Consider the following 26,508-nt stretch of genomic DNA (forward strand, 5'->3'; position numbering starts at 1 on the left):
AGTTCAGCTGGGGTTTTGATGAAGGACTGTACCGCCAACAGAAATCTCTCTCATTATTTATGGATGACTGGGGCTATGAGGGTTTCAAGTATAAAAAAGAAGTGATTAAAAGAGAAGGAATCTCCTTGGCTGAGGCGCAGAAAAGGCAGAATGGAGCAAGCTTGTGAATAACAATCTGCAAGTCTGGCAGCAGAGTGAGCCAGTGAACATAATGCATTACCAATACTCCTCTTGGATTCCTTTGAACAGAATCACCAAAAGGAACGAAGAAATGGAGTCACAACATAAGTCACAGACATCGCAAATTTTCATCCTCTAGCAGCCGCACTTGGAGGGCAAAGACTGTTAAAGAATCTTCAAAAGGGCAGAAGGGCACTCTTCTATTAATACAGTGCAACTGATTGCAACCATGTTTTTTTCTTTAACAGTATATTAAAAACCAAGTTGAGCACAGTCAAAGAAAAAAAAAAAGTGGTCATGTCCACAACTGTCTTTGGCAAGAAGTCCCATGTCCTACATCAGAGTCTGTCACTCCAGAGCCTCGTGTTCATGTCACCTTCGGCCCATTTCGCTCTGTCTCATGAAATGAATGTTGTTGACACTGTCTGCCAGCTCAGGGTACTGGTCAACTGAAACAACGTAGTATCCATCATAGCCCTGCACCTTCCCTGAGCCCAGGAGCTGTTGCTTCTCTCCCTCAGTCCAGGTTCGCGAGCCCTCCTCTCCATCCCTCAGTCTCTGGCGTTCCCGGGCCCAAGCCTGGGCGACAGCTCTCTGCCGAGCCAGCTCCAACACACGAGCTTTCTCCTCGTCCACACTGCTGCCATAACGCGTATTCAGACACAGCGCGCCATATTGTAGCTGGATGTCAGTAATGCGCCTAGTCCTGCCATTGAGAACAGTGTTAACCTGAGACACTGTCACATTGACGCCGGTCTCTAGTGTGCGACGGCCCACCGTCATGCCGATGAGGGACAGGTCTCCCTCCACTGAGCCCAGTTTGACAAAGTAGTGGGTGTCCATTCCAGCAATGGTGAAGTGGAGGTTTTCAAGGTAGAACGCTTCGTTCAGAACTGCAGCCATGCGGCGCCCATCCTCATTGGCTAAGCTGATGATGTCAGTGCTGATGCGCCCCTCTCGGATAGCAAATTTCACCCCCTTGCCAAAGATGGAGCCAACAGAGGCAAAGATCTTCTCGTCCTCTGTCTGAGGACATCCGGCACTTTTGGCTCTGTAGATCTGGCCAAAACGCTCCAGCTTCACAAAGGCCTTCAGCTGCCGCTGAACTTCACACTGAACACCCAGCAAAGACTGCAAAACAAAGACAATACTGTTAAGTCACAGCCCCCGCAGCCTCTGCATAGACAGTAAAATATCACTTCTGTTTGTTCTCTGGGCATGAAATGGATTTACACGATATCAATGGGGACGTAAAAATTGTGACTCAAATGTTTGTAGACATTCCTCAAAACTTCTGATTTCCTCACACCTTCGTTTGTAATCTTTATCCTACTATGCATGAGAACTAAGCAGATGCTCCCATTTTTCAAAACCGACATTCACACTGCTTCATTAACACTTCAAACATTTCAAATTCAATGGTATGACTACAGAGTATAAGCTATTCTTTTTTATGTTAACGCATGTGACTGAATGAGGATGATTTGACACCTTTTGTAAATTGCTCATGTATTAATGTGATGGAAGTCAAGACCTACAAAAAAAAAAAACAACTAAAAATGATCTGGGTCTAACATAACCTGTAAAACCTGCAGAAGATCACAACAAAAACTAAAATCTAGGAGCATCCAATGCAGAAAACAGAATTCCTTAAGAACAAGTTCATCAAATTTTACAGGACATTATTTCCCGAAGTTCTGTTGCTGGGGTCTCGAATTTGAACACCAATGGTGTCGTCAAATTTATTTGTACAATAAATTGAAAGGTGTAAAAATAACAGCTTACAGGTGGCATAGAAAATATCCCATTGATCCCTCATTTATATTTGATGAAAATTATAACATCGCATATAATGATGTAATTGCTTCGCATCCATTATCAATGGCAAACAGCAATTCCATGATTCTTTGAAGCTGTGAATGTATCACACATAGTCAAGGTAGGGGTAGAGGTGTTTGTCAGCAAATGCAAATCTCTCTGATCATCTGTGACAGGCATGATATTTTGAAAAAGGGTGAAATTACTATCTTGTGACAGCCATGCTGTGCCAAATATGAAACAGGAATTGGTTGGTAACTCGTGTGTGTATATTTTTTTCCTTAAGAGCTTTGTATAGATACCCTTCAGCCAAAATTAATCATTTGTCCTAATACTACTTGACAAGAGATACTCCTCAGGATGAAAGCGAGATGTTAAAATGAGGAGAGTGATATGGAATGGAAGCTGGCCAACACACAGTGAGGCAGATGCCTGAACTCGTCTAGGCAGGAACAAAAAGGGTCTCCAACACTGTGCCTTCTTGCCATCGCCCAAGATCAGGGGCCGTGAGCATCCTGAGGAGTTTTTGTCAACCAAACATGTCCAAAGTTCTCCTGACAGTTTCTAATTCGGTCTCGCTGTGCCTCCGTTAGAGGGTGGCTACAGGCTGGGACACTGGGTGGGGCTGAGGAGTGTGGAGCAGGACGCAGTGACCAGCATATCAGGCCACTCTTTGACGTGACACCGTATCAGATCTTGCATGAAGATGAAACAGAAGAGGAGGAGGGGACAGCTGTGCTGTTGGGCCCCTTGGGAGAAATGGCCTAAAGGGACACTTCACACCATGCCACTCCATGTTTGTTTACCGTGCCAACAGTGTGACCCGGTCAGCTGTCCCACAGGCGGTGGGGGGGGAAGGGGGCAATGTCCTCCACTTTACTGAAACTGCCTCACGGGACGCTCCCAGAGAGGCATCATTCACATAGCATGGGGTGCAATCAGCCTCCAGCACAATCCACAATGAGAGATCAAGCCTCGTGCAGCACAGACCTCATCTGTCAGGCCCCTCACTGCATTTTTCAATCTGTGTGCGGATTCAGCAGCATGGCGAAATAGGGACTTAAATGAAAAGGGATAGAGAGGCAAGCATGCTTTTTTCCTGTATAAAATGAAATAAAATGCCAAGTGCACAGGATAAACCACATGTAGTTTTAAAGCTATATTTATGCTTCAAAGAACCCTACATTTAATTAGGCTGGTCTGGCCATCTGCAGTGAGGATCAACTTGGCATTTACCAGCTCAGAGCACCACTTTTGAAGCAGGAATTCGAGATAAGAATATCATTGCATTGTCTTGTACATGGGGTAAAGACTAATTATCTCAATCTTTTCTTACATACTGTGCTGTGTGCTGAAGGACAAGCTCCCTCACAAACACGAATAATACCTCTATCTAGGCTAACATTGCTATTTAAAGCCTCAGTTACATGGTTTTTAGAGACATTACAGTATAATGGGTAGTCATACTTGAAAGGTTGGATTGATGCATGAAAAAAATACCTTTCAATGATATTATTACCGAAATGGACCTAGTTCTATTTAGTGCTTCTGAGTGAAGCAAACATGAACATAGCTTTATGTATGACTCATTTCATTTTAGCATAACAGAAGTAAAAAATGTAAGCAACCTAATATCTTGGCTTGCTGTGTTGGGGTTACTGTCTCTAAAATGATGGTTAAGGACTTTAACTTTAAATTCTTGGCAATTCAAATTATAAAAAAAAAAAAAAAAAGGCTAACAATACCTATTGAAACTGTTTTCTGCCATTTGAAAATGCTGATAAAATTGTGTACTCTGAGTTACTAACAAGCAATATAAGTTATTTTGTTTGTTGAAAATGTTCCTAAAAATAACAAGAGACGTCTTCCACCATAGAAATGTATGTCCGGCCTTGCCCCTTCTTCTTTTTTTGGTCACTATGGTAGTTGGCATCCATAAGCTTTGTGGTATTGCCACCTGCTGGACTCTTCCCTTGTCCCAATCTATTCTGGCATTGCCATGGCATGTGTGAATAGGTGCGAGATGGAAATATTCCTGAATGTAGCTGCATGTGTGAACGGTGAAAATCACTCGCTGTGTCTGAATAGTTATGCCAGTAATTTAACGGGAACTATGTGTGAAAGAGGATTTAGTCAGATTTGCAACTGTCTGTCTGAAAAGAGTGTGGCATTTATTCTTTTAATCTAAAACACTATTCAATCATATCTACTCACAAATATTTGAAATGGAAATACCTAGAGTGTCTTTGCATTCAGTTAGATATTTCCTCTGTTGCAGCTCCTTTGTAGAAGTACCTTGGGTGAATTTGGATATTGTCAGTGAGAGTGTCAGGCACGAGCAGCATGCATGAGTCAGTCCCGGGGGGGTTTGACAGTGGCCCTCCCAAAGCGTTTTACACCAGATGAGAACATGACCGGGATTCCTACTGTTATGGTTTCACACTTCATAGATGTCCTTTGTATAATTTTTTTATTTATATGCAATGTCAAACCTACAGTGATTGTGGAGATGAAATGGAAAACACAAGGTACATGTATGTGTTTCTGAATTTTCATTCTAAATACTTTAAATTCTTGATATTCCAGTAGTAGGTACTATTACAGCATATTCTGACTATAACTGCTTTCTCTGTTTATTATGCCCGGTTGGTGTGCCAACCTATTATGGTGGGTTGGTCAGATCAGAGGTCACAGATTTGGATAACCTTGCATTGCATCGTCCCAGTAGCTTTTAGTTTAACAAATGTTTCATTGCAACAATACCCACTGTGTTAAGGTAGCAGCTAGAGTGTCACTCAACATTAGTCTGGCCTCCTGATGGGTGGCATTCACTAGTCTAGCTGTAACCAAACCCGAGACAACAGTGGCCTCTTCAATAATTCAGGTAAGTTGGAGGCAACTTAAAAGGGCTGATAAACGCGGGAATCAGAGCATGTCTACTACTCCTCAGACCTTGGCTAACGGTGTAAGACTGAGATAAAATCAATGGCCAGTGGTGGAGGGAATGGAGAGTGAATTTCCCTAATGGCAGGACAATTACAAGAGCTATTTAGCCTGACCCCATTCCCCAAGATGAGGACTAGGGGCAGGGACCTGGCTCACTGGGCTGTGTTTTGGCCAGATAGCTGGCAGCTCTTCTGGGAGTCTGGCTACACAGAGCATGTCTATTAGCTCATGATGTTGGAAGGGAGGGGGAGCAGCGGTAGAGGAGGGTGATCTGTGGTGAGGTGAAAGGTGGGATAGGTGAGAGTGAGTGATTTACCTTGGTGCTGTCCCACTCCTGTGTCTTGATCTGGGTGCGGACTAACTCATAGGACGGCTCCATGGATTCTGTGCTCGGTTTGCGATAGCCAGGGATGACGTTGTACAGCTGGAAGCCAAAGGTCACCAACCAGCTGTTTACATCTGCAGGGGAGGGATCAAAACATTGAAACAGTGATTTAGATACTGCTATCTCAACAGACAGAGTGATTTCTGGCTCCAGAGAATTAAGCGCTAAGAATTGATTTGTTCAATTTTAACAGTTGACATTCTGCGGTCAAGTAGCTGTCTCCTTGAAATACTTCTCACTCGGTCTGAGCACTTGATTTGTTTGTGAAGAGGGGACAAGCTATAATAAACACTCAAGATGGTGGCAATGATTCATGTCCACTCCTGCAGGTGCCGTACTAATGACACACAGCTGGGTCCCAGAAACGCCAAGTGACATCTGAGAGTGTCTGCTGTGCTGATAATTATATACTGTAATTTCACGTCATTTCAAAGCAGCCGAGACTTCAACATGAGATATTTTGAAGACTCAGCGGGTTCTTCTGCAATATTTTTTTTTTCTAATGAGACGCTGAAAAAGGGGAAAGTGACGTGTCTGGGTTTCAAATCCATGCAAATATGATAATGTGGTTGGTCTAATAGCACTGCCACCAGCACTGTGGTTATAGGTGCTGCTGCCATCCTCTGCGATAAGTTGTCATTAATTCTGAATATCACAGAGAGGGCTACAGACATGACTGGAAGCAATGCCTGTTCAATCCTGGCCATTTGTTTCCTGCCCCTTTCAATGTGTTTGTTATGGACAGCAAAATCATTGCTGTGACACTTGGGGGGCAAGTTTGTCACAGATTGGCACTGCCACATTGTGGCACCTGACAAAGCTTTTTTAAATAAGAATTTGTTTGAGGACAATGAAAGGACCCTGATAATTTAGTGGAATGAATGGAAATGTCAGCGCCATCAATCACAATTGAGGCAGACCCACTATAGTATATCTAACAGTCTGCTTAGCATTCAAATGCCAGTCAGCCCCTAATGGTGGACAGTGAAGCTGAACGCCTTTCTGTTAGGCAGGCGGCTAAATCACTTTGTTGAACAGAAAGAAGTAGAAGACTCCACCTGAACAAGAAGTGACTATTTTTCCTCTCCATACTGTCTACAGGTAAATGAGTAAAGGATAAAAGTTAAAACTGATTATTTGATAGACAACATTATGCATTATTGAGTGAATCTAATGCAGAATGAACACAGAGAATGAAATCTCCCAGTTATGAATGCGATCTGGCTAAAACTGTGATTTAACCGCAGAGTATTCATAGAGTATCGTTAACAATGTTGTTTTCCTTCCAGCCAAAGAGGTTGATACAACTGGCCCTGGCTAAGGTTTCTATGGATCCATTGTGCTATCCTTCTCCACTGGGGTGCTTTCACTGCCATTTACCTCCTCCCTACCACAAAGCTACAGAAAATGATGTGATATTTCTGGGAAAAGACCTGAATGTTCAACAACAGAGGGGGCTTTGCTGTGCAGCATTGTTCCCTTTGAGCACTTTCAGAACAACGGCCACTGGACACACGCACAAGCGCATAGGTACGTACGTATGCAAACACACACACGCACGCACACATGCACGCCAGAGCAGGAAAACAACCTCAGTGTCCCAGTGAGGAAGCTCTTAAAAGCCTCTCTAGCACACTGCTTTTCAATTTAATTTTGGCAGGGTCTATTCTTCCATTTGTGGCTTGTTGTTAAGAATAAAAACACACACACACAATTTGACAGAAAAACCCTGAAATGAGTATTGTTTGCTCAACTGCAAGCAACAGCCATTTCACAAAGGAAGGAGATTTAAGATGTGAGACCCTCCTTAATACCCCTAATTTTAGCACCATAAAAAACCCTACATGCTTCATTGATTGCCCCGGTGGGACTCACCTAACATCTGTCTGCTGCTATTTATAAACAGTTACTTACCTGTAAACAGTTCAAGTACTCATTTTTTTTTGTTTTAATTATTTAATGCTTCCTACATACTTTCATTTCAGTTAGCGTAATACTTTATGCAAAATTTTGCTTTTGATTATCGAATGCATGCTGTCCAATGGCTTGAAATGTGTCCGTGACAAGTTTGCAGGTTGCTCTTTGGCAGGGGATGGCAGCAGCTGTGGTTTGACAATTTGCGATGGACGTTAGATACTTAACTAAACTGTTAAACTAAACTCCCTGTTCCCTGCATAGAAAGGTTAGGTGGATTTATTTTTGTAGATTTTTATTTTAAATGAATAAAAGAAATTCTCTCATCTCATCATCAAACATGGGTCTGATAAGAGAACTTACCTGTCATGTAGCACTTTATCTCCTGATTGTTGCTGAGAGGATTGTTATTCTTGAACATATACAAGTTGAATGGCACAATGTGGTTGCTGTTGAGACGTTTCCAGATGTCATGATTAGGTGTTGTCCAGCGGCCAGCAAGGACATCGTAATCCCGTCTGCCCATGTGGACGAGTCTACTGAGAGGCTCATACAGGCCTCCTTGGTAGCCGATTATGAGCTGGAAGCTGGGGTTGGTGTCAAGGTAAACCTCTCCAAACGCTGTATGAAGGACCTGCTTGATCATGAGGCCTGAGCCACTAAACACAGCCAGAGGGGTGCCTATGTTATCACAGGCCACATAAAACTCATCCCCGCTGCTTAGCTCCATGGCAAACAGGTGTCCCTGTAGGTCATAGTACAGTGAAGTAATCTCAGAGCTGGAGTGATTGTACATATGGGTGACCCGAGTGGGACTGGATAAGTCAGCGTAGAAGAACTGCAGGTGGTGGCCCATGGTGCTTCTGCTGGACACCCTCCTGCCCAGGCCATCATAACGATAGTTGATGCTCCAACCGCTCACTTTGTTGTACACCTTAACCAGCAGGCCAGCTGAGTTGTAATCGAAGTAATCGTTCCCTCGCTGCTTCAGGAAACCGTCCTCATCCATTCTGTACTGGACATCTCCCAAGCGAGTGATGCGGTCTCTGATATCATATCGTAGTGGTGTGAGGCGTGCGCTGTTACCAGGGCTGAGGAGGTGCAAGTTGCCGTTTAGGTCGTAGCTGTACCTCCACAGAGGCTTGTCGTTGATGGAGACCACCTGGAGTTGACCATCTGCGTCATATTCATATGTATAGCGTGTGGTGTTGGCATAAGGTCCAACCTTTAGCTCCTTGGCCACCACTCGCCCCATGTTGTCATATTGCACCATCATCCAGTACATGAGTGACCGAAAGATCTCATATTGGACCTCCTTCACTCTGCCATAAGCATCAAAGTGTTTGGTGTGGGTCATCACTGCTGTGGTGATAATTTGATTTATGTCATAATAGATCACTCCAAATTTGCCAAACTGCTCTGTTTTGCCGGACACGTCGTCATAGCGATACAAGTCGATTGGCAGCGGTGTTTCATTGATGACAGCCTGCATGCTGGTGACTCGGAAACTGTTGTCATACACATAGTCAAATCTGGCGTTGACCATGCCCTCTTCACTGAATCTGAAAATCTGTCTGTCGATCAGTGGGCCGATCTGACGGTAGCGGATGGTGCAGGTAAAGCCTTCACTCTGCAGGTTGACCGTCTTCAGCATGCCTGCCACCTCGTCGTAGGAGAAACCAATGCGTGTGGTGTCATAGAGAATCTCCAGCAGCTTGGCAAGCTTGCCATATTTGTAGATGACCCTGCGGCCAGTGCCCAGGTAGGTTGTCTGCAGCAACTGCCCGTCCTCACTGTAGTCCTGGAGCACTGAAGCGTTACCTTCAGGGGGCCGGTAGGTGTTTCTGTAGTAGCCAATGGAGCGGGAGGTCTCTAGGGTCTGCCGTGCCACGTTGGGCATGGTCACAGAGGATAGTCGGTCATTTTTGTCAAATTCAAAGATATACTGCCTCTGGCTGTACAGCAGCAGTACCATGGACTGTAAAGAGAATAGAAATAAAATAATAGAACAGAAAATTATTTTAAAAATAGCCATTACTTTATGTCTAGTACCTGTATTTACAGATACATAACGATTATATATATATATATATATATATATATATATACACACACACACACATATATATAATATATATCAATGTCATAGAATAAACAAAACAAAACAGTTATTTTTTAACATTTTTTAACACAAAACATACTACATACTGTCACAGTGTAGGTTGGGAATGTACGAGGCACACAAACAGACAAGCAAACTGTCAAAAAAATAACATATTATTCATGCAAGTCAGATTCAGACCAAATCTAATTTCTATACTGAAAGTGGAGTTGTTGATGTTCCTCTGACATAAAGATTTCCTTAAAAGATGATTTCACAAACAGGCTGCATCTTGTTTCTTATTTGTGGGATCTTCTAATCCAAACAGTATGGAGTTTTCACAACTTGTCAAATCGAAAATTCCCATTCACACCCTTTGTGATCCTATAAATGATGTGTTTAAATCAGTTCTACAGCTGTCATAACAGATAGTATGCATCTCACTTAGAGGTTGCTGAAAAATTGACTGTAGACAATTAACAAGGTGACTGGCTGCCATTTTCATATTACAGCTAGAGAATCACAGTTCTTCACCTTCTCAACAATCATGCCTTCAATTAGTGAGTGGAAAGTGACATTTCACTCTGTTCTTCTCATCATTGCTATTTCAGGTTGGCCTTGCTGCCAGACTAAAGTATAACGTCTGCGGTGCACCAGACAGGTTTTAATTACATTTCTACTGATATCTGTGCTGGAGCCTGATAAAGCAGCACAAACACTGCTGCAGTATTACAAGTTAACTTTTAACTTCAGTCTAAAATCTCCTGTCAAGTTTCTTACACAAATAGACCTCCAAAAGTTATCTGTACAACATGTTGCTACCATCTTAAATAAAATTCTTATCTTTAAACCATTTAATCATTATTACAACACCAACTATTCGTACCTTCTCAAGGTAAGTGTAGCTCCACGATTTACCATCAGCGAATATCTGGGAGGTGATTCTGCCATTCTGGTCATACTCCATGCGTACGGACATGGTACCTCTTTGGATACCTGCCACATGCCCTCCAGGGGAATAGGTGACATTGACTCCATTCAGACGACTGCTTGGTGCCCACAGAGTGGGCCGTCCAGCATGGTCGTAGTGGATCCGCAACGTAAACTTCCTGTGGTCATCATAGACCTTTTCAGTCCTGGTGATTCGATCAAAGTCCAATGACAGCAAGTTCCTGTTATGAACCTATAGGAGAAGAAGCGGGGAGTTAGAAACATTTACCACAGAATATCCACCAAGAGGGAATAAATATGTTTTTAAGTTGGAAATGATTGAGGGGAACTGGTGCACTGCTCCTCTGAGGTGGAACCTTATAAGGCAAGCTTTAATCACAAAGTGATTATTTTATATTCTTCTTTTCACAGCTTTTAATTACAACAGAGGAGCTATATCTCAGAACTGCAGGAGCTATTGAAGTGATGAAATTATAAGAATTACCATATTTCTTTGTTTGTGTAAAAATTCAGCTGAGTCTTAGTGGGAGTATGCCTATTCATGCAAGAAACATTAGAGCCACATTGATCATTAAATTCATTTTCACTGCTTACTGAAAAGAATTACCAGGCGCAGATGACTCTCGTTTTATTTAGCCATTTCCGTAAATTGGAAAAGAGGAGAAAAAAATCAATTATTCTCCTGCATGACTCAGAACATTGTTTAAATGACACTTCAGACTTTTTGCCTCTTTTGAATGCACGAGGCTGCACACAGTGACCCTTGGCTTCACTGTGATCAGAGCAGAGAGCCACTGCTCTGAGGAGCGTAATCCTTGAGGCCATGTTCAGGTCAACAGAGAGTCGAACCCGCTGCCAGGCTTTATGGAGGAGGCAGCTCCCGTACTGCAGGCAAAAAGACCAACCAATAGCCAAAACACTACATTTATCCATCAGCAGCAGAAGCTATAAAGGGAAAACAAATTAAATCAAGTACCGAAAAGGGTCTTAGGTTACAGGTCAGAGCAAATCTCCATACAAACCACTCCTTTTAGAACCAGCTGATTCTATATTATTTATCCTGTTTTTCACTTATTAATCTAGATAGTTTCTCTTAAGATGTGCTACTGTTTGGCTTGCTTGGCAGGGCTTAAAAACATCTTAGCTCAGAAAGCTGCTTCTGGCCTCTTTCCAGACACTATATGCTATAGAGCAGGTCGCAGGGGTGGATCTTGAGAGGCCTCACTTTTTCAGTCTTACACTGAGAAAAGCATGCTTAAGTCTCTCATCTGTGAAGGGTGAATTACACCGGAGGCAATTAATGCCATTGATAGATACCTAATTGAGAGGATTACTTTACGCTAAAAGCAGCAGATTCATTTGGAGCACGTTTCCATGAAGGTTTAGAGTGGCACAAGCAATTTGAGACCCTAGTCTGATGGGGGGGGGGGGGGGGGTGTAATCTAGATCTGTGGATCTAGAAGTAAGAACAGGGGGGAGTCACATTAGTTATCTTCTCTGTAACTTTCTTCTGGTGTCAAAACACACTGGTAAAAGAGAAAAATACTACAGCACTGAGATTGAGTTGTTAAACTACCTATATTCTTAAAGATAAGTAACTGGATATCACAGAACTGTAGTCCTTCCTAAAACACTGGGTGCAGTGGTTCAGACTCTTTCATTGGCAGCAGAGACCTGCTGTCTGTCCAGAAAGATTGTATTGAGATTGCTTCCAGCAGAATATAAGGTATAAGAGAGAAAGTTCCTCATGCCAGGATCTGGTTCACCAAAGACTCAGCAGAGTGTAAAAAACCTCTTACAGCAGAGATCCCACGATCCCATGAGAATGGAAACCCACTCAAGAGGAATTATTTTAAATTGGACATTGCCCCTAAAAGGAAATTCTGAAAGAAAGTAGATGTGTAGAAACAGAGGAAAGACTATGGCAATACAGTGGACCTGCAATGTTACATTTTTAACAGTTAACATAAAACAATAGAGCAACATCTAATCTCTCAATCAGTATTAATAGCTCTTGTGTCAAATGACAATCCCAATCTGTCACTGAACAAGTGAAAATGCCTTTCATCACTTCTCATGCTTAATTCAACAGTTACTCTGTTTTCTGCACTGCTTATCCTCACACTGCAATCAAAGAAAACAACTTTTCTTTGTCAAATTTTCTTATTTGTTTCCAACTCGTATCTCCTCTGAACACACAGCCCTACATTATGAGATACTATAATGAAGCATGGCTTTAACAGGAGCAAGTCTGTGAACATAAAAATACGTGGATATATATAGTTTACGTATTTTCATTCCCTTTTGTTGTCCTTAATCGTCATTTACACTGTCAATGTTCTTAATTGTTGGTTTTGATCATTGTTGTTTCAATTACTGTTTGTAGTGGTTGTTTATCTATGTTCATTCCATTGTCTGCCCCTATGCCTGTATTATTTTATATTTTTTATCCTTGAAAAGCCTAACAAGGGACAAGGACTGCAACTTCACCACAGCTAGAAATCCTGCATACACTGCATCGGTTTCAATTTTTAAATGTAACATTTCCTACATGCATCGTCTCTGTCAAATAAATTAATAAAACAAATAAATAAATTATACTAAAATGCTCCTGTCTCTGTTTGTAATTCCACACTGAAGTGTTGAAGACCCTTGCTATGGCAGAGTGGCAACCACAAGGGTTCTCTCATTACTGTACAATTTCAAATTGATGTAACAGGAGGGTTTGCTTCGATGGTAAAAAGCAAATCATGTGGGTGGCTGGGCGGGGCGAGCCCGAGTGGCACGTGTCACTGTGGAAGGGGTAAACCCAGGACTATCAGTGACCTGTTTAGCCTTAGGACACGTAAAGCACAACACAGCAAACACATGCAGGCGTGGTTCCACAGTGTAAGAAATACAGACAGAGAAGCAAACTGGAACACAAACAGCAACAACCCAGATGGCTTTTTTGTCATCTTTGCTCCTTCTGATCACAAGAAAAACATGTGAAGTCAGAGCCACACGCTTGCATCTCTTGCTCCGTTTCTCATGCGTCCATCTGCTCTGTATTCGAGACCCCACCCACCCCCCAATGCACTGCCACACTCATTCAGCCACCCACATAATGTCACTTGACATGCCACTCAAGGTCGCTCAATGATTCCAGCTCTGTTCATCCCCTCTGTTCTTGCCATTAGGCTGCTCCCATTTCCTATCTCACCCCTGGGGCCATTGTCTGTAACATACATTAGAAGCTTTCACTTCCAAAGGGCCGACAGGGCCATTAAATGAACAGCCAATGACAGACAAAGTGGCACCTCCCCATTAGCTGTGTCGCCTTCCAGAGAATGTGGAAGACAACTTAACCAAAGTTGTTATTTGCCTTACTAAGCCAAGAGAAACAATACAAGCCAATTAATGAGAATAGGTGCTCCCTGTGCTTACAGTAATTTCCAGTCAGCCATTTTAGATTCTTTATGGTCAAACATTGGTCGTTTATCTTATTATGAAAAGGAACCTGTTGATGTTTTGTGTGTAAGTGTCTTGTCTTTACCCAGTCACACGTCTTTGAATTTTGATTTTATCTGAAAATATTTTTAAAGACTTTTCTTATCAAAACACCAAAAGAAAAAAGAAAAAGTCTCCACCACACTTTTGTTTGCTTTTGGTCAACTTAGGTCATGTTCATGTTACTAGGTATTCTAGAAGGAACGTGTGCATGTATGTGCTTGGCCAGCACAGTGAGCTACCGGATGACACTGCGTTGCATTTTGAAATTGGTTGAGCTGGGTCAGATTTTCTTTCCCAGACGACCCTGTATTATAAACTCTGCTTTGCCAAAATTTTAACACTGACCTGAATGATGCCTTAATAGTGAGCAGAGCTATCCTACACCTCAGACTCACAGTGAGGAATGAAGAGGTCTGTCAGTCAAGGCTAAATTGTGCAGCCACATAAAGGGGATAGCTAAAATTCAATGTCATTTGAGTGAGATAGAATTTTTCCTCACTGCCATCCATCTTTTAACAGTCACCTTGTGGCCCATTTTAAGTGTGTATAAGCTCGAGTCACCTTTAGCTATGCGGCATGCTTACCCTTAATCTGCGTCCATACACAGTGACCTGGCCACGAGCCTGCTCCTTCCGCTGCCTCCACTCCACCAGATTAAGACCATTGTCGATGGCCAGGGTCACATTCCTCTTGCTGACTGTGGGGTTGACTGTGCCGGCCAGCACATGGGGCTCAGTGTACAGGGACACCTCCATACCATTGGCCAACACTAGCCGCAGCGAGCCATCCAGACCAATGAAATAGCTGTTCCGAACTTGATCTGAGGATGTGGAGGGGGCACAGGGGAAAACGATTATGATTAGGATTAGAAGAAGAGAAACAATCAGAGCTTCTTGTAGCTGATGTAAGAGGAGTAAATCTAATATTCGTCTCAGTCAGACACAAACATAATGATCTAAAATGGCTGCTCAGCAAAAAGAAAGCCTTTAGCAGCAGTATTTAACTGAACCCCTGCGATAATGTTGGGTCTGTGACAACAAAGATCAATAGTGAGAGGTTTCACAGCGCCAGTAAAGTAAAGTTTTACAGCTGTAGCAGCAGCCTGGAGGATATGGGGGAATGAAAACTATCAAAGCTGCTAGCTTGCCTGTGGCCACAGAGAAGGCATGGTGAACACACACACACACACACACACACACACACACACACAAATTCACAAGGGATAAATCTGAGCCTGTCTGTTACTGTCCCTAGGTGACGACAGCCTGTGTTCCAGCTCCAGACCAGTGACTAATGTTTCCACTGAGCATCTCATGTACATTTATCAGAGAATGCCTCCTTCTTACCTCCTGTAGTAGACTGACACCAGAGACCAGGATGAATATTATTCTCATTAACAACAGTGGAAAATGAATTGCTTGTCAAACACTAATTAGATGACTTCATTTAAGCAAAAAAAAAAAAAAATCTATTAAAAAAAAAAAAAAAAATCAAAACATACACTGCAATTTCCTAATGTTAACATGTCATGTTAAAGTAGCTGTGACGATTTCTCTACTATGCAGAGGGAACAACAGTAAACACCACGTGAGAGGATGGAGTTCTTTGTCTTTTTCTCTTGTACTGAGCGCGGCAGGATGTGTTGTGCTGCTGAGACAAGAGAAATGGGCAGAGGAGGCAGGGCTGACCCTGCACTGGCCCTTACCTCTCTCCATCATACAGACACTTCAGGGGTTGACCAAAGGCCTCTGGGGCAGACCTTACCAAAAGGAGGCCCCCCGAGACCAGATAAAGCGAGAAATACTGCTGAATTTGGGAGTTAACGCTAATGCATGCATACAGTTCAGCAGGGAAGACATCTGCCTCGCATTGACATTTAAGGGGGCTGTAGTCTGCTGAAAATGAAACATACAATAGAACAGCACCGCGATCAAGCAAATAAGGATGTTTCTGTTGAAGAATAAAAAAACAATGAGCCTAGTTAGTTAATACGGTTTAATAATAATTACAGTAACAGTTAATTATAATTTCTTGTTTTACTCAGTCATAATATATTTTGGGTCCTATTGAGTAAGTTAAACAAAGGGAAGTGCAGTATACTTAAATGATTTGCATTATTTTACACTTGAATCTCTAGTTTCATCACTATTTCTATTTTGATATATTTCACATCTTGATATGATGGTTATTGGAGTTGCACCTACAATTTTGAAGACTTTTACAATAAAGCTTCCTTGAATCTTAAAGTTTGCAGCTTCACAAGTGTGTTGACGCTCGCGCAGAGGAGGACAAGCACACAAGCAGATGACCAGAAAGGAATCTTGAGGGCGGTGCATTCATGTGTTATGTGATCACCCAGTTGCAAGCTTACAAAGCAGACAATAGTGAATTAATTAACAGCAGAGTTCCTGGCGCCTCTCTACTCACAAGCAGATGTCTATGACAAGGTCACAGCACAGAGGTGACCAGTCCATTGAGCAACAGTGAGAAACCAGAGATTGTCATCTTCTGTTTCAGACACAGCTTTGCAGTGAGTCAGTAGGGCCAGAGGTTAGAGGACACATTTAAACGTAAATCAAATGTTTGAAGGGAACAGGGTGTGGGTGGGGCAGAAAGAAAGTTCAAAGCTATCAACAGGTAGTCAATGAAGCAATCTGTCATGTACAAAACAGCATATCAGAATGTCTGTGTAAGACAAATTGGGTGGACTTATCCACAACATCAGTTCGCCCTCTGGCTGCATCTCTCTTACTAAATTTCCTAAACCTGGAGGATCTTGTATACCACCAGCATAGTCCTTTATAAATCATTTTTTATGATAGACAGTCAATGTACGTTTCCATTTTGGTAAAAAGGAGTTACACTACACATTTAATTAAAACAAAAAGGGGCAACAAATAGTACTATGAGTCAGCTCTGTGATTAATAAAATCAAGATAATTTTCTAAAAAAGCCTTTTATTGGCTCAGGTTTTAAGACATCTGTATATAAAACATCTCTCTCTACCTCAGTACAGTGAGATAAAGGTGAATGAAATTTTGTTTGTGCTGCTGAAAATTTGAAAAATTCAATAGCTTTGTATCTGTCCGGATCGATGTCCTGGTTCTTCTCAAATCAAAACTGGAACTACTTTCTGAGTAGTCCCCGTTGGTCTGTTGGTCAGTCCACAATGCAACAGCCCACATTACTCCTTCAGGCTGAACACAACCAGGCATCGCCAGGAGATGTTTGCCTACAAGCTCTGACCCCATGAGTCCCTTTGCTCGAAGAGGGTCGATCTCAAAGCGACAGTCCACACTCCTTTTGTCTAGTCCCTCACCTGACACGAGTTTGAGAAGCACACCAAAACCCCTTCACCGTGATGACGTAGTAACTCTGGTCTTGTTTAACTTTCAATGTCATTTAAATATTTGAGAATCCCTACTACAAGTTATACATCTAAACAAACAGAAATAAAAGTTTGCAAACTACAGCATGTTAAGATTCATCTTTATCTAGAATCTAGAGTACCTGATCACAATCTTATATTTCAGATAAGATAAACGAACTTTGCAGTTCAATCTAAGTTAAAGGTTTTGGCACCTCTATTGGCACAAAATATGTTTAAAATCACACGCTCCACTTGTGAGCAACAGCAAAAGGCACTCACCTTGCATAAGTGTGTAGAAGGTGCCAGAGGCTGACAGGTTGGTGGTGACGGTGATATCCTCTTTGTTGGAGCCCTCTGTCTGGATGCGGACTGAACTGTCGGCGTCTGTACGGTAGCTGCTCACTCGGCCCGTGGGGTAAGTTACGTTAGTCAGACGCCCGTAACTGTCATACCTACAAGGAAATACACTGATGTCAGCCAAAAAGGCAAAGAGGGGCATGTCATCTGAAACTGTGCATAAACAGTGACAATAGCAGAATTATAAACAGTGTCCTGGCATGACAAATGCACTGAACCTTGTTGAGATTTGTAAAATCACAAGGAAGCAATCATAGTAATAAATGCAGGTCAGGTATGCATAAATGCATATACATACATAAAAGTGACTAATGAGTTGTGCTGTCATCTCAGTCTCACTGTGATTATAAGCTGCTGTCGAGGATAAACCGTTCTAGTGGTAATTAGGAAGTAGGAATTGGGAGTTTTTTTGTGGAGTCCAACATTTTCTCTCTTGGTGTCACAAATTCCAGAGATGTGTCATCACAGGCAGTAAACACAGCAGCAGATCCATCAAGGTTGGCAGCCTGAGGTAATAAAACTCAAAACTATCAGCTTTAATCACTGAAGCACAATCATCACAACTTCTACAAAGTGTGTAATGTCTCCTGCAGTTTGCTACTCATGAACTGAGAGTGGGCACACCAACGATTTGAACTCAAAGTTCACAAGCTGAAGTTTGGACTTTTCTAGCTCTGCTAGTAGGATATGAATGTGATATTAATATAATGCTGCTCAGTTTGTAAGTAACATTTCAAAGGGCGAATGCACACAATAGAAAAAAAAAAAAACACAACTACTGAAGGGAAAAACTGTCATGGCCAAGACAAGAAGGCACACACCTTTTCACATTTGGAAAACTGCTTATTAGCTTAAAAGATTAGTGATATCACCTAATCTCATTATACAGTCTATGAAATAGGAGCACTGAGGTGCGACTCCTCAGAGAGACGGAGCCTCTCCCTAGCCTACAAATCAGTCAGTTCATCACATACAGGAACATGAGTGGCCAGATTGTTTCATTTCACTCAGAGAGCACATCAGCATAGAACAATTTGAAATCTTTCAGATTGCCAGTGTTCCAGAATGGGAGTGAGTGAACGGTACATTACTTAGAATGAAGACTTTTATCTGTGCACTGAATACAGATTGGAAAGCCCTCTTCAATGTTGCTGCCTGCCATAATAAAGCCTCTAATAAATGAGATGGCGGGTGCTGGTTTACGGATATTTCCTCAGCGCTGCCATCTCAAATATCCAATATGGAAAGGAAGAGTGGGAGAGGAATCATCTCCCAGAGATAAATGTTATCTGATCTCAACTGTACTAGGGACTGGGATTCACAGATGCATTTCAACCCAAGTCTTTCACTTCAGGAAATACTAAATAGCAGAGTAATTTATATCTAAGGCATTTGATTTCTTTTGATACTGCTCATATTTTATCAGCAAGAAATTCTCCCTGTGTTCATCATACAATCAAAGTTTTTGCAGTGAAAGCACTAGAAGTTACACATCTGCAGTGTACCACTTCTAACTGTCCAACTCATGGACGAAGACAGTGTTCCTGTTTGCCATCACCTCTGCACAAACGACAGAGTCCCCAAGACAGAAATCTCATTCCAGAGCGACGCTGCATGCCCCAGCTTGATCACTGACCCAAACTCTCTCTGTCTCAATTAAGGCCCTGAGCTAGAGCCATTCCTCGGGCTTCACCGCTGAGCTCTAATAGCTCTTGCCTGCTTCAACTCAGCTGCCTATTAGCTTGCTTTCTCTGGACACGAGGGGCATGCGGGGGCAGGGTACTCAGCAGAAGGAGAGGACTGCTTTCCCCCTGGATGGCCAAAAGTCCATTCGGATCGCATCACCTCTGTGTCACATGCTAGCTCTATGACCTTTCACGCTGGGGCCCAACAATAGGCCGGACACTTCATATCAGCATCCCCTCCAGCATACCTAACCTCACTTTTATGACTTATTCTCATATGTTCACTTCCTCTTTCTGCCTGAGAATTTCAGAACGCATGTGACTGATAACTGTGGACATGACATAGAGGCAACAGTCTTGCCATTGCTTTAATTTCATTAACATTGTTTTACATGATTCACATGTTATTATTCATGTGTTACATCAACCTAACAGCAGTTGGAACCTATCCACATCTTGAACCCAGTGGCTTAAGTGCATTCGTTAGGAAATAGAAGCATTACAGTCCTGTTAATTGGAGGCTAAGAGAACAATTAGGCATTCTCCAGAATGCTCCGTGATTTATTAGATTTACAGCAACCCTTAAGCACTTATCATTACGACAAAAACATAAGGAGGTTAGTAAAGCATCTGCATGCACAGTAAATGTCAGAGCACATGAGGTTGCCAAGGGTTACAACAGAGAGAGAGTGTAGCATATGTGTTTTGTTCTCAAGTCAGTCCTTTGTGTTTTGCTTCTGCATTCATCCAAATTAATTTCAATCTATAGGCTATAGGACGTAGCCTTAGTACACATTAATTAATACGGGTAAAATGTTTAGCTGTGCACTTTGTTGAGCAGAGATAAATGGATGTTCCTTTTCAATTCTGATGACAGCAAATAGTTTTGACCCTCAGGTGGTGGTGTGACCTTCAAAGCTAATTATTCAGGAAAAACAAACACCCTTTATTGGGTCTAAATGAAACATGGATGATCTGACTTGCTTGCAGGTAAATATGAAGTCTTTGTTAAATTAGAATGAGGAAAACAGGAGTAATTGCTTTTCTTGATTCTATCTTTAACACATTTCTGAATACAATATTGTGTTTTGTAAAAGGAGTGGTGCGTATTCTGTTCTCTCTGCCAGTGAGCGTGTTTTAAAAGGAAATGAACAGGCAACAGCTCCACGACTCAGTTTGACAATATGTGTGTTTTCAAATCGTATCCCTTTTCCCACATTTGATACATAGACTCTAGCTCTTTCATTACAAATGCTTTGCTGTTGCCATCAATGGAGTGTCACTGACTGTGGGCAGCAATTCAGTTTTATTCATGATACAATCATATCGTTCTAGATTCTGTTGTTTAATGAATGATTACATGTATTGTTGATGTATTGTTGTTGTAAAGGAACACAAGTGTTGAGTATTTTTAGATGTAATAAACTGTGCAACAGTGCAATTACACTGACCATTAATCTTATACATTGCCACTCAAGGTGGTAGTGGGTTAGTGTACATAAAGACCTAATTGTAGAACAATATGCATACTTGCCACAGTATCCCAATTTCTTCCACATAGCCCTGTGATGTCATTAAATAACACATGTGTAATTCAGTCGTCCATGTTTTTAAGCGTAGATAGGATTTGTGAGAAATTAAGGATATTCTTAATATGCATTGTTTGTATTTAATTTTTTAAAAAGCCCTTTTTGTCATTGGTGCTATAATATCTTTCTTCTATACACATAAAAGGGAGGAGTCTTCTCAAACCTGATATTAGCAGCAGCCATTTAACAGAATGTCAACGAGAAACAGTTCAGAATTCCAACCACCCGCTGGATTTGTTAAAGCCGTAGGCAATTCACTCTACCTTGAGAAATGCCTATGCAACCGTCTCAGATGACGACCAAATCAAACACAGGTGATAAATGTCTGCTCAGATTAAACAGAGCGTCTGATTATGTGTCAGAGTGTTATATTCCTCCAGCGAGGTGTAACAGATGTCTGACCAGCCAATCTGCTTAATCACGCTTTTTGGAATGGCATCCACTTAGCACAGTATCCCTTGGTACAGTTATTAAGCTAAGGGACAGATTGCTCCTCAGAAGTCACAAGAACATGAAATCCTGAGCTTTAATGCTGCAGCATGTGGGAGTGTTTTAATTGCTCCTTCACAATGTGTGGTTTGCCTCGATCAATTACTACCTCTGGCTATTCTATTATGCTTATATTGCCAGGCCTTGTCACAGTCCTACGGGTAAAATGTGCTTGCCAGCAGATATATGTTGCTCCTGTAGCTAAGGACTCCGAGCAAGCCCTGGTCTGCACTTTGTCACTGCAAGCAAGGGTGCAGATGACTAACATATCATGCAGTAATCCTATTTGGTATGATAACAGCAAATAGGATTACACCCATACTTCCACAGGTCTTGTATTCTGAGTGACATAGACATCAAGGCATACGAACGCAGCTCATGTGCCAAACTCAGATGTCAAAGAGCTCTTCAACTCTACACATTCACTCACTAAATCATCTTAGCATTTAGTGCTACCATGAATACAGAGCTTCTGGTTCAGATGTTCCAGAAATGACTTTTTGAAAACTGTATTTTGGATTTAAGAGATTTAACAGATCTATTCAGTTGCTCTCTGGGGTGATGCAGTAATCTATAAACAGCTCAAGTGGGATGCAGACTCTGGATATAAGGATTATAAAGGTATTTTGCAAATGTTTCTTAATATTACTTACTCAAAGAAGGTTGTCCATCCATTTTCATTTGTCTTTGTTGCTAGAAGTCCTGAGCTTCCATGGTAGGTCATTACAGCTAGTTCTTGACCCTGGGCAGCAACAGTTTTTAGGGCATTGTTGGTGCCAATAGTGAACCAGAATGTCTGTCCATCGGGGACCATCAGCCACAGAGGCAATCCTGTCGTGTCTCTTCTAATGATCACGGTGTTTTTGTTCTTATCAGTGATGCTGCTTAGATCTCCTGCGCCCGTGTAGGTCAGATTGTAGAGGTAGTCTCCTGTAGTCAGACTTTGCGTGAAAATGTGGCTGCCGTTGGAGTCGAACAGATAGAGCTCATCATTAATGGGTGAGGACACCTCATACATGCTGAGGGGATTCAGATAGGGCTTGTTTTTGCGCACATAGCGGATACGAATGTTGCCTAGATCTGCAATGTAAAGCTCTCCATCTGGACACACTGCCAGCGAAGAGGGTGCATTTAGCTTAGCATCCTTGGCATAGCCTTCATCTCCAAAGTAACAATCACAGTTGGCATCATTCTTGCAGTCACAGCCACTCGGTGCCCCTGCAACCAGGGAGATTTCTCCATTGGTGGACACCTGTCGTACTCTGTTTATTTTCTTTTCATCTGACTCAGCGATGTACAAAATGCCATTGTGGGACACAGCTAGGGCATTGGCGGACTCCAGGGTGGCATGGATGGCCACTTTGCTCATGAGGAAATGGTCTATCCCCGGCACTTGGCAGTGCATGGGCCTGCCTGCTACAATACGGACTTGATGGTTTTCTGAGATCTGAAGTACTACATTGTTGTCCAGGACAAACAGGGAGTTGTCCATGGGACTCACAGCCAGGTCTGTGGGCCATTCAAGACGCACCTGAGAGGGAAAAAACACATGAAGAATATCAGACTCAGGTCACAAAAAACACACCATACTCTTATTGATCCACACATTTTTCATTTTATCAGAGGGAAACAGTCCCTCAAGGGAGGAATCATTGAAAACTGCTTACAAAAAAGATAGGGTCTGTAAAAAAGGTGGGCTATCTCAGCACTCACGCTGGAAGAAAAAAAATTTTTTTGAAACGATTTATTATCTGATAAGGAGGAAAATAGTAGCTGGTATACCGTTAAAGGGGGAAACACAAGAACGTGATTTTTAAGATCAAAGATGATAACAAGAGTGGCGAGGAAGGGCAGAATGAGGAGAGATCATTCAAATGATCAGATTACCTGAAAAAATACAAGCACTAAAAGAACACAAAAGAACTCTGGACTGGGCTTCTGTATCCCTCACCTCTACTGAGTCACTGTTTTTCCTTGCTTTGGGTTATTAATTTTGTAATGACAAGAGATTGCATGAGTCCTTGAAAAGAAACTGGAGCACACTTATCGAATGAAAGCCTAGCCTGCCTCTGGCCTCCTAAATTATGACTTATTGTTCTGCTAACAATGTATCAGGCTTTTAACAAATTGGAATGATTGGATTCATCCAATTTACCGGTCTCCCTCTCACTTATGATCCCAAGGGGATCTCTTAGGAACATAATATGAAGTGCCATATTTCAATAGAAGCCTTGGAGCACCAACAAAGGAGACTGATTAAAACCAGAGCCAAAATGCAAAGATCATTTCAGGTTTTAGGCCACCTATAAGATAATGGCAGCCTTAACATTGTTTTGGTCATTTTGTCCTACAACCGGACAAGAGGCAAAGTGAATGAATTTCATGTAGCTTTTACCCTGGATGAATAATCACTTTATTTATTCATTAATATCATAATGACCAAGAAACTGTCAAGTGTGTATAAATGTAAAAAGTGGATAATAGAGATGCTATCTGGCCACGAAGTGGGCACCCACCTACTGTCTGTGGTTAAAGAATACATTCACGACAGGTTTCTCACTTGTGATTTAAAAAACTTGACGGTTAAAAATGCCTCAGGGAAATGGTTTCCACTGATAAATGTGGGAAAAAACTAAAGGTTGACACATTCACATTCATCTTTTTTTTTTGCCATGCTTCCCTGCATTACACAGGGGTCCTGAAACACAAAATATGACACTCAGTAGAGCAAAGGATAGCAGGTTGTTAACAGCCAACAGCTTTCTGATAAAAGTCTGCAAAAAGTGTTTTATTTACCTGCTATCTGCTCATATTCTTAATTTCCTAATTTAAAAGGGAATGCTGACACAATATATGGGTGATTACTTGAATGCTTCTACACTACTTCTACTTGGTCTTGAATCCCTGTCACTTTTTCCAAGCGGAGCACTTGTCCACCTTTGATTGAAAAACAGATTTGAGCATCACGACCAACTCACATTCCATAAACCTCCTATCATTCCCCACAACACAGAGGAGGTTTATATAATAGGACATATCTTGAGCCTCATACAACAAGCAGGAGACTGGCAGTGGATACATGTCGTCTTTCAGTGAGCAGAAAATGCATTTACTTGGGAAATGAAGGGGAGACTTTCAATTTCTTAAAACCTATTTCTTGTCAACACTGCTGGTTAAATATTTCATGAGCCACAGTGTGGAGTGGCTCAGGGGAGCTGCCTGTAAGGAGGTTTTCACGCCACTCTGACTGATGAGGGGACATTTCCCGAGCTGCTGTCCCATATGCTGTAACCCAATCGTACCCTCCCCTTTATACAGTGGGGCAGCTGTCAGTAGTGCCTGCCTGACACAGCCGCCACCAGCAGAACACCCAAAATGCGTTCATCAGCCAAGGAAGCGAGCCGCGGACTTGCACCGACGTAACACAAAACTATTTTCAAATGTATTTTAACTTGTATTAGAACTATAATGTCATTTTCTATTAGTGATCGTTTCACTCTTTGCTCGTCCCAGCATGATGCCCGTCTGAAGAAGTGTAATATGTCATTATTTGAAGTCCTTCTCAGATTTGAATTAAATGTCACAGTCAGAGCGCTGATGAAGCTTTCTGAAGCTGCTAACACCCTTGAAATATGTTCAAGTGATCTTGTTTTAAGACATGGTTTCCCTCTATTTAAGTTTGAACTCAGCGGGGGATGCATGAAGGATTTTCAATACTTGAAATAGAAAATGAAACAGATTTTCGAAACAGCAAGGACCTAAGATCGGTATAAACAATTCAATGCATTCTTAAACGAGGTCAAACTCCAGTCCTTTTGCATGACAATAATAAGTTAAAAGAAAGAAAGGTTACACAGTTGCATACTGAATTAAAAGTGGGTTTTGCTGCAGTACAGATGGCATGGCAAGATAGCGATGACTTCATCAGAGCAGAGAGAGAAATCTGACATTATTTTTCTGCCTAGAACAGGTGAGGTACAGCAAAAGTAATGACCACTGTGATGAGCCTTCTCCAGAGAAACTATGGTCCTAAGTGAGGGGTTGGGGAGTGTTTGAAGTAGGAGGCTATGTGCCCTGGATGAATTTTTAATGGATGCTTTTTACTGTCTGAGTGTCTCTGGCAGTGCTTGTGCGATTTGTCATCGTTGTAGAGCTGCAGTCAGTCTGCCTGTATTCTCGCTGCTGTGGAGCTGTGATGGTGAGCATCTATAGGCGCTTGTGTTTATGTGCCGGGGTCTGAGGGAGCAGCAAGGTCAGGAGGGGGATGAAGTTCCCCCGGTGCTGGAAATGGGCAGCTGGAGGCTTTGCTCCCTCCATTGAATACATCATTTCACACACACAGAATGCTTCTTTCCACTGGCATCTGCGGGTCGCTCAGGACCTATTTGCTAGTCGTCCTCGATAAAATACACGATGGGGCAAGAAACTAGTGAACGCACATGGAGCAGGGCTTAGACATCAATCGAAACGTATCAATAAAGCCCAAGAATGCTCTTTTCATGGGAGTGAAACTAAAACAATTATAGACCACAGGAGCCTCGGAGGTCATGGAGAAAAAAAACAAATAAAACAATTTACGCTCTTGATTTAATAATTTGTGCTCTCGAATTACTTAACCCGTGCTTTGCATTTAATATTTTGTACAAATGGATTATATCACATGTGCTTACGATTTAATATCTTGCCCATTCAATATTTATTTCTTTGCAATATACAGACTACTTGCCTTGTATGCAGACACTGTATTCTGTCATGGTTGTTTTTTCTATAATTATATCTATATCTATTTTTCACCCACTTATATGTACATAATATTTATTTATATCACCTATCTTTGTTCAGCTTTGTTGTCCTCCTTTTTAGCTGTGTCTATTTCTATCTTCTTGTAAATTGGTGTTTCAGTACATTCAGAACAACTTAAAACTGGATTCCTTTAATGTGTACACATACTTGGCCAAGACACCCACTTTCAAGCTCTGTCTTTTGCTTTCCTGCCTCCCAAATGAAGCCACAAACCCTCCCCTGAATGAAAATGAAAATATACAGTAGCTGTATTGTGAACTAGCCTGCCTTCTCACACAGGATGCATTCCAGCTCTGAGACAAAAGCCGCAATTTGTGTGGCTTTAGTTGGCGAAGGCACACACACAGACACACAAAGACACACACAGACACACACACACACACACACACACAGATACCATTCCAAAATTACAAATGACCTTCAGGTAG

General features: G+C 42.0%; 1 protein-coding gene across 1 annotated transcript in view; it reads right to left on the reverse strand.

Annotated features, from left to right (window-relative positions):
- Positions 1–552: 552 nt before the first annotated feature.
- tenm4 (teneurin transmembrane protein 4) overlaps positions 553–26,508 on the reverse strand; it is a 111,593-nt gene continuing 85,637 nt past the window's right edge. The window contains exons 23-29 of the mRNA XM_070828739.1: positions 21,931–22,808; positions 17,437–17,609; positions 14,372–14,607; positions 10,231–10,527; positions 7,607–9,221; positions 5,261–5,403; positions 553–1,311 (exon numbers count right to left, since the gene is read on the reverse strand). Of these exons, the coding sequence (XP_070684840.1) occupies positions 553–1,311; positions 5,261–5,403; positions 7,607–9,221; positions 10,231–10,527; positions 14,372–14,607; positions 17,437–17,609; positions 21,931–22,808 (4,101 nt within the window). The remainder of the gene's footprint in view (positions 1,312–5,260; positions 5,404–7,606; positions 9,222–10,230; positions 10,528–14,371; positions 14,608–17,436; positions 17,610–21,930; positions 22,809–26,508) is intronic.

The sequence above is a fragment of the Pempheris klunzingeri genome, chromosome 4, assembly GCF_042242105.1.
Source record: "Pempheris klunzingeri isolate RE-2024b chromosome 4, fPemKlu1.hap1, whole genome shotgun sequence".
Lineage (NCBI taxonomy): Eukaryota > Metazoa > Chordata > Actinopteri > Acropomatiformes > Pempheridae > Pempheris > Pempheris klunzingeri.